The 19,222-nt window shown below is 38.6% G+C and overlaps 1 protein-coding gene across 2 annotated transcripts in view; it reads left to right on the forward strand.

Moving 5' to 3' along the window:
- LARS2 (leucyl-tRNA synthetase 2, mitochondrial) overlaps positions 1 to 19,222 on the forward strand; it is a 167,498-nt gene that overhangs the window by 27,923 nt on the left and 120,353 nt on the right. For both annotated transcript variants that reach the window (XM_033212320.1, XM_033212319.1), the window contains 2 exons: positions 661 to 752; positions 3,295 to 3,355. In XM_033212320.1, coding sequence (XP_033068211.1) covers positions 661 to 752; positions 3,295 to 3,355 — 153 coding nt within the window. The remainder of the gene's footprint in view (positions 1 to 660; positions 753 to 3,294; positions 3,356 to 19,222) is intronic.

Raw genomic sequence — 19,222 nt, forward strand, 5'->3', positions numbered from 1 at the left:
TCTTAGGTCTGGGTAGAGCTGGGACTGCCTAGAGCCACCAGTGTGGTCATTATGCATGTCCTCTGCAGCGCTGTCCAGTAGCGCTTTCTGCCATGATTTGAATATCCAATATCTGCACTATCTGGTTCAGAGTCCAACAGTCGCATGTGTCTGCTGCATACTTGAAAGGTGGCTGGTGAGACTGAAGAACTGCATTTTTAATTTTATTTAATTTTAATTAAGTTTAAATGTAATAGCTATGTGTGGCTAGTGGCTACCATATTGGACAGCACAGTTCCATAAATGAAAAATACTGACATGACGTGAGCATTTTGAAAGCCTATACTATATATATATATGAAACTGAAAGAAACTCTTTATAATTTCAGAAAAACAATTTGGGTTCAATATAGAGACTATAGAAAAGAAGAAGCAAATAAAAAGTACTCATGAAAACACTTCCTCAGAGGTAACTTATTGGTAGTTTGGCATATAACCTTCTAAATTGTCTTCTGTAGTTAGGTCATAGGTAGCCAGCTGGCTGTCAGATGCATAACCTGAAATTATGCAGCAAAGGATAAGGCATGTTAGCAGGAGAGAGTGGTGAGTTTGCCCTAGAAGAGAATACCAATGGAGTTCTTAGTGATTTGCCATGGTTGATGTTTCTCTTCTGGGTCCTAGGTCATCAACCCCATGGGATGGGATGCTTTTGGATTGCCTGCTGAAAATGCTGCAATCGAGAGGAATCTACATCCAGAAAGTTGGACACAAAGGTAAATGTTAACAGGCATGCATATTCAAATACTTGCATACAAAAACCTTAAAAAAATTTTTTTTAACCTGTTCATAAAAAATAGAAAGCAAAGCAAACACTGAAGCTTACCAAGAGATAAACAGGATTGTATATATTGGTGTTTGTCTTTTTTTTTTTTTTTTTTTTTATGAGACAGAGTCTTGTTCTGTTGCCCAGGCTGGAGTGCAGTGGCGCCATCTCGGCTCACTGCAAGCTCCGCCTCCTGGGTTCACACCATTCTCCTGCCTCAGCCTCCTGAGTAGCTGGGACTACAGGCGCCCGCCACCATGCCCGACTAATTTTTTTGTATTTTTAGTAGAGATGGGGTTTCACCATGTTAGTCAGGATAGTCTCGACCTCCTGACCTCGTAATCCACCCGTCTCGGCCTCCCATAGTGCTGGGACTACAGGTGCCCGCCACCACGCCTGGCTAATTTTTTTGTATTTTTAGTAGGGATGGGGTTTCACCGTGTTATCTAGGATGTTCTTGATCTCCTGACCTCATGATCCACCTGCCTTGTCCTCTCAAAGTGCTGGGATTACAACCGTGAGCCACTGCGCCCAGCCTGGTGTTTGTCTTTTAACACATTGTATCCTTATCTAAGAAATATTCAAAGAGGGTTTTGGATATTTATTCATGTGTTCATTTTGATGCTTTGTTATTTGCAGTTATTTTTCCTTTGAGTATTTACGTTCGGTAGGAAAAAGAAGAGGGTTGCATTTGTTAAATTTCTATAATGCTTCTGGTCTTCTTGACCGTAGTTTTACTATATCCAAATACTACATTATACTTTTCTCTGAAAATTCGGTTTGCCTTTTGCCTTCACCATTCAGAAGCAAGAGGAACTTAGGCATTCTATGTAGAAATATATGGCCACTTTATTCTGGGCGTGGTTTTCTCGAAGACGGAACACACTCCCAATCCCACCCAAGCTTCAGGCTTCCACTACACGTGGGCCAGCTGTGCTCTTTCCTCTCACTCCTGCTAAAGTCCTGAGGTCCTCACCCTAGAACTTGGCAGAGTCCTCTGGGACCACTGCATCAGCTCATTTCACAAAGGCCTGGGACCCTTCCCCATGCCACCCCTTAGAGAGACAGAAGGGCAGTTCTAGGGCCTGTACCCAGTGTCTCTTACCTCTCTTTGTTCTAGTTTACCCAAGGATACATTGTAAAAATGTCTACTATGCTTCTGTCCATACTCTGTCATCCAGGTCTCTTTTTTCTTCCTAACCCCTAGCTTCTGCTTTTCTAGTAATGTTTAATTCTAGATTAATTAGTTTTATCACTAGATTTTATCTAGTGAGTGAAAAAAGAGGAGGAAATGATGATTCAAATAAAGTAGATCAAACATGGCTTATGTTTGATATAAGCTAGACCAGGAGTTGGCAAGCTATGGCCTGTGGGCTAAATTTGGCCTTCCATGTTTCTGTAAATCTGTGTTTTATTGGAACACAGTCAAATCCATTTGTTTACATATTGTCCATGTCTGCTTTCGTGAGACAGTTGCAGGGCTGAGTAGTTGTGATAGAGATTGATTGGCTCACAAAACTGAAAGCATTCATCATCTGGCCCTTTTAAAGTTTGCCAGCCTCTCTACTAGGGAATAGTGATTAAGATGATGGCCCCTGAGCCAGGCTACCTAGGTGCAAATCCTGCCTTCCCTTCTTGCCAGCAGATCACCTTGAGCAAATTACTTAACTTCTCTTTACTTATCTGTGCTTTGGTTTACTTATCTGTAAAAGAGGGATAGTCATAGTTCCTATCTCATGTGATTGGATGAAGATTAAGCACTTCTCTGCAAAGTGCTTAGCATAGGGCCTTGGATTAAATAAGCTGTCATTAGCTAATCAGAGATTACACAGAGGACTTTTTCATGGTTTTTCATATTTTTAGTCTGCTAGAAACTAAAAGAGGATGCAGTAGAAATGACAAACAAACAAAAAGTAGTCCTTTTTGTTTAAAAAAAGAAAGAGAAAAAGATTTATTTCTTTATTCCGTGTTATATTATAAGTTGGTTTACCCGTTTATCTCCCTATTTCTCAATGGTGGATAGTTTTAGGTTTTAGGATTTACGTTTTGATTAACAAAGCAGTGTGGTTTCTTTTGGATTCCCACAATTTATACATTAAGCCTTTTGTTTTCAGCCACTTTTAAACTTATAAATGCTTGGCTTAAATAATGTGGCTTAAATGCTTGCAGAATATTGACATCTGGATGGCCCAGCAGTGCACATCTCAAAGGGGTTGCCTATTTGAATGGCCAGAGGAGGGGCAGTCCTCAAGGCTAGAGACCATTGTGGTTTCTAATGGATTGTGTATGTGTCCAAATAATGGGTGTCTTCTAATCTGTTGGTATTTTTTGCTGATTCTTAGTGGTTGATTTTTCTGCTAGGGGAAAGCAACACTTAAAGCCCATTTGTGTAATTTAGACTTTTCAGTTTTCCTTTATGTTCTCAAAGTGTAGTTTGTGTATGGCTTTAATCCTCCCTCTAAAAACCAAACCTTTTTCCTATTGTTTCACAGTAATATTAAACACATGAGGAAACAGCTTGATCGACTGGGCCTGTGTTTCAGCTGGGATAGGGTAAGTCAACTCTTTTTCCTGAAAGGTCATCATTTTAAGGACGGTCCTGATGGCATGGAGCACTCCTCTTCCTCTTTGAGTTGGGAGAAGGCAAGGGTGGGAGGCAGGAAGCAGGAGGGAAGGATTAGCACTCCTCAAAAAAGTGTCCTGAGTGGATAATTTGCTTGAAAACAAGTAATTTTCTGTGGGATTAAACTGAGAGTTAACTTCCTATTTAAGTTTAGAGTTGGCCATGATTTCTGTGTGGCAAAAACTTTGCACAAGGATTTCTCTAGTTTTAAGCAGTAGTTCTAAAAGACTGTTGGAATCTATGTTTAAGTGATTAAATATCAATCCATCTGGTCCTTGTGGTAAATAGATATTGATTGACCATTTATTTATCTTTTGTTCCAAGTTCAGAAGTGAGGCTCATAACAGCCCATAATTATTCTGTCACATATAATCATTTGATGTTAGACACTTTCAAACTATACATTAAATCAGTGGAGAATTCCAGACCCACCAGGAGTTCATGGAAAACCACCCGGCTGTTTGGAACACTCATGTGTTGCAAACATATTGTGAACTGGGCCCTTCAAAGCTCTGGCCCAAGGCCCGCCCTTTAGACGTTGAAGAATAATCTGTTGGGTAGGATGGACTGTTGCTTGTCTCCTCCACGAAGGGCCCCTTCCAATGCCACAGTTCCTCTTAACATCCCATTTACTCCACAAAACAATTGGGATTTTCATTGCTGGGCCTGTCAAGTTTGTATCATTTTCTTTATGAGAAGCAGGGGAACAAATCCAAATGAGGGCTCCTCATCCCTCCCCCAACAATTTCTTAAATGATTGAAATTTGATGAGTACAGTGAAAAAGAACAAAAGTCAAACACATTTGAATAAGCCCTGATTTATTGTTTCCTCACGCCAGAGTCAAGTTGTCCTGAGGTGCCAATAGGGAATCGCTCATAGAGGATGAAATACAGTCACAGGCAGAGAGAACTGAGTATTGGCCAGAGCTCTTTCAGGATGAGAGCGTTGATTCCTTGAGGGCAAAAGTGGACTCAGTAACCCTCTAGAATGATAACTAGCTTAGTCCTGCACAGGAATATCAACCACAAGTGACTTAAAAGTTGTTAGATTGTTTTCCTAATCCTCATAGAGGATTAGAAAATACAGAAAAGTATAAAGAACATATTGTGGCTAATTTAACAATTTGCAGTCTTTTATTTTGGAATTATAAACGTTTATATAATTTACAAAGTTCAAATCAATATGCATATATTTTTTGTCTTGAACATTTTTATATCTCATTAACTATTTGAAAAAATGACTTTCTATGAATATATCATAATGTATTTAACCTATCTCTTACTATACATTTAGATAGATTCTAATGTTTCTCTATTATAAATGCAGATTCTCAATCCTTCTTGTGCAAATCCAAAGTCCAGAAAGCTCTGAAAACTGAAAGTTTTTTCGTAATTTATTTGACTGTAAAACCTGAACTGAACTGATATTTCTCACTAAAAATGAATATTCATATATTTTACTGTAAGAATAGTAAGATTACCAAGTAATATCCCAGACCTAGTTAGATAAATGCACTATTTTCTTTTAATTTCCAAAAAGATCTTAATTCTGAAGCACATTTGGCTGACACCATTTCAGATAAGGGATTTTGAACCTCTATTGCAATGATGTAGATATATCACCACTTCTACTACCATTGTCTGTTACTGAACACTTACCATGGGCCAGATACAGAGTAGGTATGACCTTATTATCTCTTTGGACCCCTACAAAGCTCTAAAAGTCATTTACTTTTATTGACATTATTTTCTTGCTGGTCACCCAAGTGGCAAGGCTGGGCTGATTCATTGGCCAAGTTATGACTGCTGTGCTCCTCCGCCACACTTAAGGGAGAAATCTTAGTGCAGATGATCCTGGACTTAGAATGGGGTTATCCTAAATTGAATAAGCCCATCCTAAATTGAAAATATTGTAGGCATGTAATACATCTAACTATCATAGCTTCACCTAGCCTACCTTAAATGTACTCAGGACACTTACATTAACCTCCAGTTGGGCAAAATCATCTGACAACAGTCTTTTGCAGAGTATCGGTTGTTTACCCTCTTGATTGCGCGGCTAACTGCGAGTCGTGGCTCAGGGCTGCTGCCCAGCATCTCAAGAGTATCATACTGCTTTCTACTGAATGCGTATCTCTTTCACACCATTGCACCACTGTAAAGTTGAAAAATTGTTAAGGCAAGCCATCGTAAGTTGGGAACCATCTAATACATATTTTATTATTTCCTTAAAATGAATTCTCAAGTCAAGAACAGTTTAGTATTTATTGCCCAATTATCCTCCATAAAGGCTATACAAATTTCCTTTCTGAAGTTATACAGTTGTTTTCATGTGTATTTCCTTTATTGTTAGTGATTATGAGGTTTTTTCATGTGTTTAATGAATGTTTGCATTTGAACGGGGTTTGTGTGTGAATGGTCTAATCATGTATTTTCCCATATAGGTAGGAGGTGTTTGTCCTTTTTTTAATGATTTCTGTTACAAATATTTTTCCTCGGTCTGTCATTTGCCTTGCATTTTGTTTATAGTGGAATATTATTAGCACACAGATATGTGCTTAGAAAGACCCTCTTTGAGATAGAACAAATAACATATTTTTTCTGATCCTTTGTGATTTACGTTTTACACTTAACTGGAATTATTTTATTATTTGAGATAAGACAAGGAATTACTACTTTTTCTAAATCACCAGTTGATTTAAAAAATTTTTTTCAAACAATCCTTTCTCCTTGTTGATTTAAAAGGCAAACTTTATAGTAGACCAAGTTATTTCATCCGATTATTATACACCAAGTTCTGTTTGTGTTCATTTGATCCATTTATTATTTCATGACTAAACTCGTTTTAATTACAATTGCTTTTAATACTTGGCAACAGAAGTTTTCTCTCATTGTCTGATATTAGCAGTGCCATCTCCACTTTCTGTTGTTTTTCTGATATGTTTGTCCATTTAAAAAAAAAAAAAGCTTTTAGCCTTTATTTGTTGACTTCTATTGGTACACCATTTATAGATACAATTAGTTTTAAAAAATTAAAAGATGGGCAAATATATGAGGGAAACCTTCTTTGGGGCAATTTGGAGTCTTTGTGTTTAATAGGAAAGTGAAAAGCTATTTGTGTTTATTTTCATAACTGGTACTTATTTTCTAATTAAACTTTTTAAAACATAGTTTAAGAGTTCTTTTTGTAAATGATGTCTTGCCTTTGGATTTTGTTTTCTTTTATCTACAGAGACTTGAAAAATATTAATTCTATTATTCGATCTGCTAAAAGATAGCTTTCAGAGTGCTTTTAAAAAATAATTTATATCAACATAAAAAATAAAACAGTGTATTTCTCTTGACCCTCGTGTATGATAAGAAAAGTAGCAGGTAATTGACATTTCCCATTTTCTAAATCTATTTTCCAGGGATTTTTTGTTGTTGGTTTTTATGGGTGTATATCCTGAGATGTTAGTCCTGATTTACTGTTTCATTGTTTTTGGTTTTGTTTTTTAAACGGAGTCTCAGTCTGTCACCCAGGCTGGAGTGCAGTGGTGCAGTCTCAGCTCATTGTAACCTCCGCCTCCTGGGTTCAAGCGATTCTTGTGCCTCAGCCTCCCCAGTAGCAGGGATTACAGGCACGTACCACTACACCTGGCTAATTTTTATACTGTTGAAGAGATGGAGTTTTGCCCATGTTGTCCAGGCTGGTCTCAAATTCCTGGCCTCAAGTGATCCACTGTGCTTGGCCGATTTACTGTTACATTGCAATTTTTCTAATCATGTATCATTTCTTTTTTTTTTTTCTTTTGAGTCAGAATGTCGCTCTGTCGCCCAGGCTGGAGTGCAGTGGCGCCATCTCGGCTCACTGCAAACTCCACCGCCATTCTCCTGCCCCAGCCTCCCGAGTAGCTGGGAGTATAGGCGCCCGCCACCACGCCCAGCTAATGTTTTTAAAATATATTTTTAGTAGAGATGGCATTTCACCATGTTAGCCAGGATGGTCTCGATCTCCTGACCTTGTGATCCGCCTGCCTCGGCCTCCCAAAGTGCTGGGATTGCAGGCGTGAGCCACCGTGCCCGGCCCTGTATCATTTCTTAACCATTACATTTGATATTCGCTTCCAGTTTTACAATCATATTCATAGCAATTATTTAAATTTTAATGCTCTTTAATTTCAGAGTTTATGAGCAGATCTTTTAAAGGACAACTGTTCATTTAAAATTTTTCATTTATGAACATTTTTAGAACTTTGTTTTTTTTTTTTTTTTTTTTTTTTTTTTTTTTTTTTTGAGGCGGAGTCTCACTCGCCCATACTGGAGTGCAGTGGCCAGATCTCAGCTCACTGCAAGCTCCGCCTCCCGGGTTACGCCATTCTCCTGCCTCAGCCTCCGAGTAGCTGGGACTACAGGCGCCCGCCACCTCGCCCGGCTAGTTTTTGTATTTTTAGTAGAGACGGGGTTTCACCATGTTAGCCAGGATGGTCTCGATCTCCTGACCTCGTGATCCGCCCGTCTCGGCCTCCCAAAGTGCTGGGATTACAGGCTTGAGCCACCGCGCCCGGCCTAGAACTTTGTTTTAACTCTTGGTTTGGTGTGATCTTTGCCCAGGTGTCACAGACTACTTTTATAACTAAGAATGACTGCTGCTTTCATCTACAAACAGCAACTTACTGGGATATAGAATCCTTCATTCATGATCTTTTTTCTTTCATATCTCTGTAGTAGACTTTGATCTATTGTCTTTTTAAAAAATACTTACAGGCTTACAGGAAGTTGCCAGGATAGTACAGAGAGATCCTGTGTGCTCTTTACCCAGCTTTGCCCAGTGATAACATTTTACATAACTGTAATAGAATATCAAACGAGGAAGCTGCCTTTGGTACAATACTGTTATTAATAAGTAGAGTGCAAGTCTTATTCAGATTTCACCAGTTTTTAGATGTAATCATTTGTGTCTATTTGTGTGTGTATAGTAGTATAGGTTCTCCTTAACTTGCAGTGAGGTTACATCACAATAAACACATTGTAAGTTGAAAATATCATAGAGTTGAAAATACATTTAATACCCATAACCTAATGAGCATAATACTTGAGCCTACCTTAAATAGGCTCAGAACACCTATATTAGCCTACAGTTGGACAAAATCATCTAGCACAAAGCCTATTTTGTAATAATAGTGAGTATTGAATGTTGAATATCTTATGTAATTTATTGGTGTTCTATTCAATGTGTATCACTTCCACACTATTGTAAAGTCAAAATATAGGTCTAACCATTGTACGTCAAGGACTATTAGTAGTAGTAGTAGTAGCAGCAGCAGCAGCAGCAGTAGTAGTAGTTCTACATGATTTAATTACATGTGTAGTTTAATTACATGTGTAGTTAAGTACTACATGATTTAATTACCACCACCACCTGATCCATTGTATTTTGATGGAGAAGTCTGAGGCTGGCCAGAATTGTCTCTGTTCATATAGTAATTTTTCTATCTGTATTTTGATGCTTGTTTTTTTATTCGTTTTTTCTTTGCCCTTGCCATTTTCCATTTTTCATCCGAGTGTATCTCAGTGTCAATTCATTTACTTTAATTTTGCCTAGTGCTCAGTGACCACTTTTGATGCACAGTTGTAGGTCTTTCATTGTGACGGTTTCAGAGGAGCCCTTTCTCAAGAACACCGTCCGTATACTCATTGCGTTGTCTTCCATTGTTATCACTATCTCTCATGATTTTGGTCTCCTTTTTCTTCTCTCCCTTCTGGAAGAACTTTTTCATGTTTGCTTTTTATACCACTGATTCTATTTCTGTAGAATCAGTGTGGTTTTCTATGGTTTCTAGTACAAATACTAATTTTGTATTTTTAGATTTATTATTATTTTTCCTTGTCTCATTCAGTTCCCATTTTTTTTCTGAATCCTCTTGGCCAGATGCTCTATTTTCCTTCTTGTTTTCCTATCTTATTTATCTTCATAGACCTTATATGTTCAGAAATTTTCCTAAATACTAGGAGATGCCCTTGAAGATTTATTTTTGTTTCCTGTAATAAATGTTTTTTACAACTTTGGTAGGCTGTGTTCTTGTCTGTTTTGGAATCTTTTCGTAGGTACCTGTAGATTTTCCCTCATTTCCTGATTGAGGGGGACTAGTGTATCCATTTGGAGCTTTATCAGCCGGAGGGAGTGTAGTAGAAGCTGCCCCCAAGGCCATTTTTCACTGAAACAAACTCAAAACGTGAGGTCACACTCTTCCCTGCAAGCCATGTGGGCTAAGAGCTATTTACAGTGTGGTTATCCGCAGAGCTGCAGAAGAGTTTGTGAATGGAAGTGGTCAGCAGCACAGCCACATCAGAGCCATGCTCTATTAGAATTTTTACTGGGACAGGCTTTTGGTGACTTCAGGCCCTTCCAAGTTTTGTCCATTAGTGCCTCATAGCCTGTATAAAGTAGGGTGCACATTGAGGGGTTCGTGATGTTCGCCACCATATATCTTTGCTTCTATTTCTTTCTCTCCATCATGTAATTTTCATCTGTAAAGAATGTGGTGTTGCTGAATAGACAATATATAGCAGCATGTAGCTTTTAAGATGAAGGCTCTTGTCTGTCTGGCTTGCTTGCTTTCGTGTAATCACAATTCCATCATCACACCTAAAACACTTAATGATAATGCCTTAGCATCACAGAATCTCAGTTTGCAAATTTCTCTGGTTTTCTTGTGTCTTTTTTTTTTTCCTTCTTTCTTTCTTTCTTTTTTTTTTTTTTTTTAATATTGTGGGTTTGATTGGCTGCACTTCTCTTAGCCTTCTCTTCCCACCGTCATGTTGTTACAGTAGTTTAGGAGCAGTGCTCTCTTTCCATCCAAAACATATAGACTCTGAATCATGTCTGCCTCAGTTTATTTTAAAAGACAGCATGATTTGTATGATTACAAAGTGAAAATTATTATTCCTTCAAAGCCGTTACTAACTTGACACCTTATTGACATAGAGGACTGGACCTCTGATAGGAGGCTTGAACTAATAACGAAGCCTCCAGAATAATAGAAAGACATTATTGTTTTTTATCTTAAAAGAATTTAAAGAATAGCTTAAAACAAAAAGAACTTAAGGGCAAGTGAATGCATGAAAACTCAGTGGGGATGATTCCCTTTGCAAGAGCTTGGAGCCCTGGTTGCCTTGACAACGTGTCACAGACACCCGAAGTGTTTGACCCGCCCAGCCCTCTTTCAAGTGCTCACGGAGGTGAGACAGTTTGTCTGGCAGATCTCCGGCTCTGGATGACTTGTTCTCCCTTAGAGTCAGAAATTAACCTTTTCCTAAAGGTTTGTCCTTTAGTTCAGAGGGGAAAGGCAGTACCTTTGTTTTAGCTGAAATGATTTGGCAGCTTACCTATTTTTAAGATGGTTGGTGTTGACACACAAGGGGTAGTGTAGTCCGTCACCTTGAGGCCAGGGACCACATCTCGTTAATAGATGGTACACTTGCAGTTGACCTCATGAGGAGCTGTGCCCGCTTTGTGCCAGTCAAAAAACATGTGAGATGTGTTTTTTTTTTTTTTTTTTTTTTTTGAGACGGAGTCTCGCTCTGTCACCCAGGCTGGAGTGCAGTGGCGCGATCTCGGCTCACTGCAAGCTCCGCCTCCCGGGTTTACGCCATTCTCCTGCCTCAGCCTCCCGAGTAGCTGGGACTACAGGCGCCCGCCATCTCGCCCGGCTAATTTTTTGTATTTTTTTAGTAGAGACGGGGTTTCACCGTGTTAGCCAGGATGGTCTCGATCTCCTGACCTCGTGATCCACCCGTCTCGGCCTCCCTGAGATGTGTTTTTTATCGCTTCAGCCAGGATAGTGTTCTCGCAGCCTTCAGCCTTAACTAAAGAGGGATGTCTCCTGGGGCTGCCCAGCAATGTAGCTATTCAAGGAAGTTACTTGTTTTGTCCGCAGTCCCAGCTGGTGATCATGAGCCCAGTCAGATCGTCCCTATCAAGGATGTACACTCTGGCTAATGGAATAGAATTTCCCAATGTAATGCTTGTTGAGTGCTTTCAGGAGACAGGATCTTCGCTCATCTTGGAGACCTCAGTTTTGATGATGGATCTGGCTATTAACATTTGGTGGGCATGGTCTGTTGCCCCTCTCAGCTTCAGCTTCTTGCAAGTGCATGCTTCTTGTCATAAGATTAGGTTACTTTTTAAATGCCTTAGAAAATAAGGGTACAAAATCTCTCTCTTCCTGACTGAATCCGGCCTCCAGCTCAGTCTTGTACATCAGCCAGGTACATTTGATAGAATGGGAGACCACAGTTATACAGATACGATGGGGTTTAAGTGCATCAGGAGCAGTATTTAAAAGGTCTTGAAGATGAGGTTGTTACTCCATGAAAACAACAAGGATTATTTTTACATATACTTACAGCCGTGGTTCTCAAACTTTGGCAAGCATCAGAATCACCAAGAGGGCTTGTTAAAGCGCAGATCTCTGGCCCCATCTTCAGAGTTTCTGAATGCGTAGGTCTGTGATTTTGTTTTTCTATTCAGGAAAAGGAACCTTAGGAATGATCATGCTTCCAAACCTTATTAGATAGGAATCAAAGTACAGGCCCATCGTCAATTCTTTCTGACATAAGATAGAACATACATGAATAATAAAAACAAATTTCAGAAAAACTAGGTAATGTTTTGCAAATACAAGACTTACTTTTAATAACTTCCTTTTACTGTGAAATATTAGACATAGACACAGAATAAAACATGCATATATAACTTAATATATTGTAGTAACGTATAGCTACTACCTACATTGAGAAATAAAACATCTGCACCCAGAGGCTCAACATGTGTCCTCCTCCAGTCACAACTCTGTCTCTTCTTTCTATAGGTAACCACTATTCTGACATTTATGATCATTACTACCTTTTTTTCTTTTCTTTCTTTTTTTTTTTTTTTTTCCGAGGCGGAGTTTTGCTCTTCTTGCTCAGGCTGGAGTGCAATGGCATGATCTTGGCTCATTGCAACCTCTGTCTCCCGTGTTCAAGCGATTCTCCTGCCTCAGCCTCCCAAGTAGCTGGGATTACAGGTGTGCACTGCCACAGCCAGCTAATTTTGTATTTTTAGTACAGATGGGGTTTCACCATGTTGGCCAGGCTGGTCTTGAACTCCTGACCTCAAGTGATCCACCCGCCTTGGCCTCCCAAAGTGCTGGGATTACAGGCGTGAGCCACCACACCTGGCCACTGCCTTGTTTTCAATGTAGTTTTACACTACATATACGTTTGGGTTTTTTGGTTCTTTTTCTAGGTGATTTTTAAATTATGGTAATGTTCACATAACAAAAATGTACTATCTTACCTTTTTTTTTTTTTTTTGAGACGGAATCTCTTGCTCTGTCACCCAGGCTGGAGTGCAGTGACTCAATCTCGGTTCACTGCAAGCTCCGCCTCCCGGGTTCATGCCATTCTCCTGCCTCAGCCTCCCGAGTAGCTGGGACTACAGGTGCCTGCCACCACACCCAGATAATTTTTTTTGAATTTTTAGTAGAGATAGGGTTTCACTGTGTTAGCTAGGATGGTCTCAATCTCCTGACCTCGTGATCCGCCTGTCTTGGCTTCCCAAAGTGCTGGGATTACAGGCGTGAGCCACCATGCCCGGCCTACCTTAACCATTTTTAAGTGCCAGTTCATTGCTATTAAGTACGTTCACATTGTGGTGCAACCATTATCACTGTTCATCTCCAGATGAACTCCTTACCTACACATAGTTTTTAAAGTTACATCAATGGAATAACATAGTATGTGTTCTTTGGTGTCTAGCTTTAACTCAACACTTTTTCCCCTCTATTTTTTATTGTAACAATACAAATTTTCAAACACTTAGAAAGATTGAAAGAATAGTACAATAAACATTCATATACCTTTCACCTAGATTCAATAATTGTTGCTGTATTTGCTTTATCTCTTTTTATTTATAAGTATTATATATATATATACACACATGCATTTTCCCCCTGAATTATTTGAGTATGTATTGCAGACATCATGGCTCTTGACCCCAAAGTATTTCAGCATTCCTATCTGAGTAAGAAGTTTTCTTACACAACCACAATACCATTTTGAAAACTAAGAAAATTAACAGTAATTCCATAACGTTATTTATAATCCAGTTTATATGGGAATTTCCCACTTGCCCCAAGAATGTCTTTTATAGTTGTTTTTACTATAAATAAGTCCCCTGCATTAGTTTTCTGCTGCTACCATGACAAATTATCGCAAACTTAGCATCTTAAAACAACATCAGTATATTATCTGACAGTTTCTGTAAGTCAGAAGTTTGAGTGAGCTTGATAGGGTCCTCTACTAGGGTCTTACCAGGCCAAAATCAAGGTGTTGCTAGAGCTGTATTCCTTACTGGATCCTCTGGGGAAAAATCCACTTGTGAGATCATTTAGATTGTTGGTCGAATTCACTTCCTTGGCGACTGTAGGACAGGTCCGTTTCCATACTGGTCATCAGGCAGGGATTGGTCTTTGCTTCTAGAGGCTGCTTGCATTTCTTCTCAAGCCTTCCACGTGGCCCCCTCCAGCAGTGCATTCCCTCTCCTGCTTCAGATCTCTCCCATTCCAGCCAGAGGAAGATTTCTGCTTTTGCATACCCATTTGATTACATTGGGCCACCTGGATAATTTAGGATACCTAATTAATCTTATTTTAATTACATCTACAAAATTCCTTTTGCCATTTAACTAACATATTCAGAGGTTCAAGGGATTAGGGCATGGACATCTTTGAGATGGTGATTCAGCCTACCACATCCTTCTACTTTTTTTTTTTGAGATAGGGTTTTGCTCGGTCGCCCAGGCTGGAGTGCAGTTTCGCGATCTTGGCTAACTACAAATGCTGCTTCCTGGGCTTAAGTGATCCTCCCAAGTAGCTGGGATTACAGGCACCTGCCACCACACCCAGCTAATTTCTGTATTTTTTGTGGAGATGGGATTTTGCCATGTTTTCCAGGCTGATCTTAAACTAGTGAGGTCAAGTGATCCACCTGCCTCAGGCTCCCAAAGTGCTGGACTTACAGGCATGAGCCACCATGCCCAGCCTCTTTTTTTTTTTTTTGAGACAGAGTCTCACTCTGCCACCCAGGCTGGAGTGCAGTGGCGCCATCTCGGCTCCCTGCAAGCTCCACCTCCTGGGTTCATGCCATTCTCCTGCCTCACCCTCTCAAGTAGCTGGGACTACAGGCTCCCGCCACCATGCCCTAATTTGCTAATTTTTTTTTTTTTTGTATTTTTAGTAGAGACGGGGTTTCACCATGTTAGCCAGGATGGTCTCAATCTCCTGATCTTGTGATCTGCCCGCCTCAGCCTCCCAAAGTGCTAGGATTACAGGCTTGAGCCATCGTACCCGGCCCAATTTTTGTTTTTTAATGGTTGTCATGGACTGAATGTATCCTTCTAAAATTCATATGTTGAATCTCTAATCCCCAATGTGGTGATACTAGGAAGTAGAGCCTTCAGGAGATAATTAGGTTTAGATGAGGACATGAGGATGGCATCCTTATGATGAAATTAGTACCCTTATATCAAGACACCACATAGCCCTCCCCGCAAGTCCCCATCTCTCCCTGCCATGTAAGGACACAGCAGTACGATAGACCTCCACAAGTCAAGAAGAGGGTCCTCACCAAGAACCCAATTGGCTAGCCCATTGGTCTTGGTTTCCCAACCTTCAGAACTGTGCAAAATAAATATTTGTTGTTTAAGCCACCCAGTCTGTACTATTTTGTTATAGCAACCCAAGCTGACTAAGATAAATCGTTTGTGCCTCCACTTTTTGTTTTCTATACAATTTAAGAGACTAATACATTTTAAAAAATTATTAACCTGAAAGCTATTGTTGCAACTTTGGTTTGAAACTCCACGTTTTGTTTTCTGCATAATTTAAGAGAAGAATACGTTATAAAAAACAACTATTACTTTATGTTTTTGCACACACAGTGTATAAAGATGTAATTTTGTGACATCAGTAACTGAAAAGGTTATAGAGCTGTACAGAGCTGTATAGAGGCAGTTCATGTACGTTACTGAAGTTGGGCTGGTATAAATTCAAATGGGAATGTTATAACTTTTGGGTGTTAAATATAATCCCCATGACAAAGAAAATAGTTATAGAATATACACAGAAGGAAATGAAAAGGGAATCACAACATTTTACTACCAAAAATCAGTTAAATACAAAGACAGTAATGCAGGAAATGAGGAACAAAAAAGCTACAAGGCATATGAAAAACAAATAGCAAAATGACAGAAGTCTCTCCCTATCAGTAATTACTTTAAAAATAAATGGCTCGAACTCTTCAGTCAAAAGACAGATATTGAAAAAATGTATTAAAAAGCATGATCCATCTATATGCTATCTCCAACAGAGTCATTTTAGATCTAAAGACACAAATAAGCTGAACGTGAAAGGCTGAAAAAAAGATATTTCATGCAAATAGTAATCAAAAGAGAACAAGGGTAACTGTAGTGATCAGACAAAATAGACTTTAAATGAGAAAAGGTTACAAAAGACAAAGAAGAGCATTATAAATAAAAGGCTCAATACAATAAGGTCTATTATAAGTGTTTATGTACCTAATAATAGGCCATCAAAATAACTGAATCAAAAATGGACAGAATTGAAGAGAGAAATAGACAGTTCCACAGTAATAGTTGGAGACTTTCGTACCCCACTCTCAATGGATAGAACAACCAGACAGAAAATACGTAAGGAAACAGGGGACTTGAAAAACGCAATAAACAAACTAGGTCTAACAGACACCAGAACGCTCTGCACGACAAGAGAGTACACATTTTTCTCAAGTGCACATGGAACATTCTCCAGGATAAACCATATATTAGGCCACAAATTAAGTCTAAATAGGTTTTAAAAGATATATAAAGCATCTTCTCAGGCCACAATGGTATGAAGTTAGAAATCAGTAACAGAGGGAAGACTGGAAAATTTGCGAATTTGTGTAAACAACACACTCTTAAACAATAAATGGATTAAAAAATCACAAGGGAAATTAGAAAATACTTAGAGATGAATGAAAATGAAAACAACATACAGTCTTATGGAATACAGCATAAAAATACTAAGTGGCAAATTTATAACTATAAATGTTTACATTAAAAAACAAAGATGTCAAACAACTTTACTACTTATGAAACTACAAAGAGAAGAACAAAGTAAACGTAAAGCCAGCAGAAGAAGGAAGTTGGTTCTTTGAAAAAAATCAACAAAATCGACGGATTTAGGATTGCTGTGTCTTCTTGGTGATTTACCCGTATATAATTGTATAATATGTGTCACTAGTAATTTTCTTTGGTCTGAAGTCTATTTTATGGTATTTTACTATGAAGCATATATGAAATATATTTTACTTGGAAGTGTACATGAAGTGTACTTTATGATATCTTTTTTTTTTTTTTTTTTTGAGAAGGAGTCTCACTCTGTCGCCCAGGCTGGAGTGCAGTGGCCGGATCTCAGCTCACTGCAAGCTCCACCTCCTGGGTTTACGCCACCTGCCTCAGCCTCCCGAGTAGCTGGGACTACAGGCGCCCGCCACCACGCCCGGCTAGTTTTTTTTTTTGTATTTTTTAGTAGAGACGGGGTTTCACCATGTTAGCCAGGATGGTCTCGATCTCCTGACCTCGTGATCCGCCCATCTTGGCCTCCCAAAGTGCTGGGATTACAGGCTTGAGCCACCGCGCCCGGCCCTTTTATGATATGTTAATACAGCCACTTCTCTTAACTTACTTCATCTTACATTAATATAGCCACTCTTTTCTTTTGATTAATTTTTGCCTACTATGTCTTGTCATCTTTTTACTTTCAACCCACTTACTATATTTGAAGTGAGTTTTTTGGAAATTGAAAATAGTTGGGTCATTTTTAAAATACATTCTTCCAATCTCTTTTAATTGGCATATGTAGACCATTTACATGTAATATAATTATTGATATATTAAGACTTAAGTCTAGCATTCATTTGTTTTCTAGTATCTCCTTTTTTTTGTTTCTGTTTTCTTTTTCTGCATTCCTGTGAGTAACTTGAACTTTTTTTAGAATTCCATTTTGACTTATCTATAGTGTGTTTTAGTATCCCATTGTGTAGCTTTTTTATTAGTTGCTTAGGTGTTACATTATAATGAACTACAATCTACTGGTATGATCATTTTACCAGTTTAAATAAAGTGTAGAGACCTTACTTCCCTTTGCATGCCTTTACTTACTCTTTCCCATTTGTAACATAATTGTTTTAAATGTTTCTTCTATGTGCATTGGAAACCACATAGACAGTGTTATAATTCTTGCTTCAACCATCAAATATAATTTGGAAAACTCAAGAGAAAGAAGGTCTATTGTATATACCCGTATTTTTGCATCTCTCATTGCTCTTTTTTTATTCTTAATATTCTAAGGTTCCTTCTTTTATTATTTTTCTTCTGCATAGAGAACTTTCTTTAGCCATTCCTTTAGAGTAGACCTGCTTATGACAAATTCTGTTTGTTTTTCTTTATCTTAGAATGCTTGATTTCCCCTTCGTTTCTGAAGGATATTTTCATGGGATATAGAATTTTGGGTTAACAGTTCTTTTCTTTCAGTACTTGAAAAATGTGCCACTTCTTTCTGGCCTCTGGTTTCTGATAAATCTACTGTCTTTGAATTTTATTCCTACAGGTATTGCATTATTTCTCTCTGGCTGCTTTCAATATTTTTTTCTTTGTCTTTAATTTTCAGAAGTTTGATTATGATGTGTTTTGGAGTAGATTTCTTTGAGTTAATCTTGATTGGTGTTTGCTTAGCTTCTTGCATCTGTATGTTTATGTTGTTGCCAAATTTGAGAGAATTCCAGCAATTGTTTTTTTGAATAGTTTTTCAACTCTACTCTTTTTATCCTTACCTTAGGAGACTCTGATGACATGTATGTCAGATCTTTTGTTATAGTTCCATGTGTCCCTAAGCTCTATTCATTTTTTTTTCCAGTCTGTTTTCTCTCTGCTGTTCATTCAGATTAGGCACATTCAGTTGTTTGGTCTTCAAGTTCACTGATTCCTCTGTCTCCTCCATTCAGCTGGTAAGCCCATCTACTGAGCTTTTATTTGTGTTACTTTATTTGTTAGTTCTGAAATGCTCATTTGGTGGTTCTTTATAACTTTCTTTGCTGGGACTTTCTATTTTCTCATTTGATTCAAGTGTGTTCATAATTGCTTGTTGAAACATTTTTATGCTGTTTACATAAATTCCTTGTCAGATAGTTTTGACATTTGGGTCATGATGGTGTTGGTGTACGTCAATAATCTTTTCTCATTCAGTTTGAAATCTTCCTGGTTTTAGGTATGGCTAATGATTTTCTATCAAAACCAAGATATTTGGGGATTATTTTAAGACTGAATTTTATTTAAACGTTATATTTTAGCAGGCCGCCTCTGATATTGCTATGGCAGGTGAAAGGGGCCACTATCTCTTTACTTCCAGGTGGATATGGAAGTCCAGGATCTCCACATGTTCATCACTTATACTTGGGGGAAGAGAGGGTCTCCTTGTTGCTGCTGGGCAAGGATAGAAGCACAAGCTCCCCACTAGCCTTCCACCAGCATCACCCTGACTCTGAGTGGAAAAGCCACTTGTTACTGTGCCTGTGGGTACAGCTGCCCAAGCTATAATTGTTCTATTTTTCTGGAAGAAAAATAACATTAATTTTATCTGCAGCATCCTTGAAAATGTTAGGATCAACAGGACAGACTCATCTGAAAGATGCTTTTGTGATGCCAGTTCTCTAGG

This window comes from Trachypithecus francoisi, unplaced genomic scaffold (genome assembly GCF_009764315.1).
Source record: "Trachypithecus francoisi isolate TF-2019V2 unplaced genomic scaffold, Tfra_2.0 Lachesis_group0, whole genome shotgun sequence".
In the NCBI taxonomy this organism is placed as follows: domain Eukaryota; kingdom Metazoa; phylum Chordata; class Mammalia; order Primates; family Cercopithecidae; genus Trachypithecus; species Trachypithecus francoisi.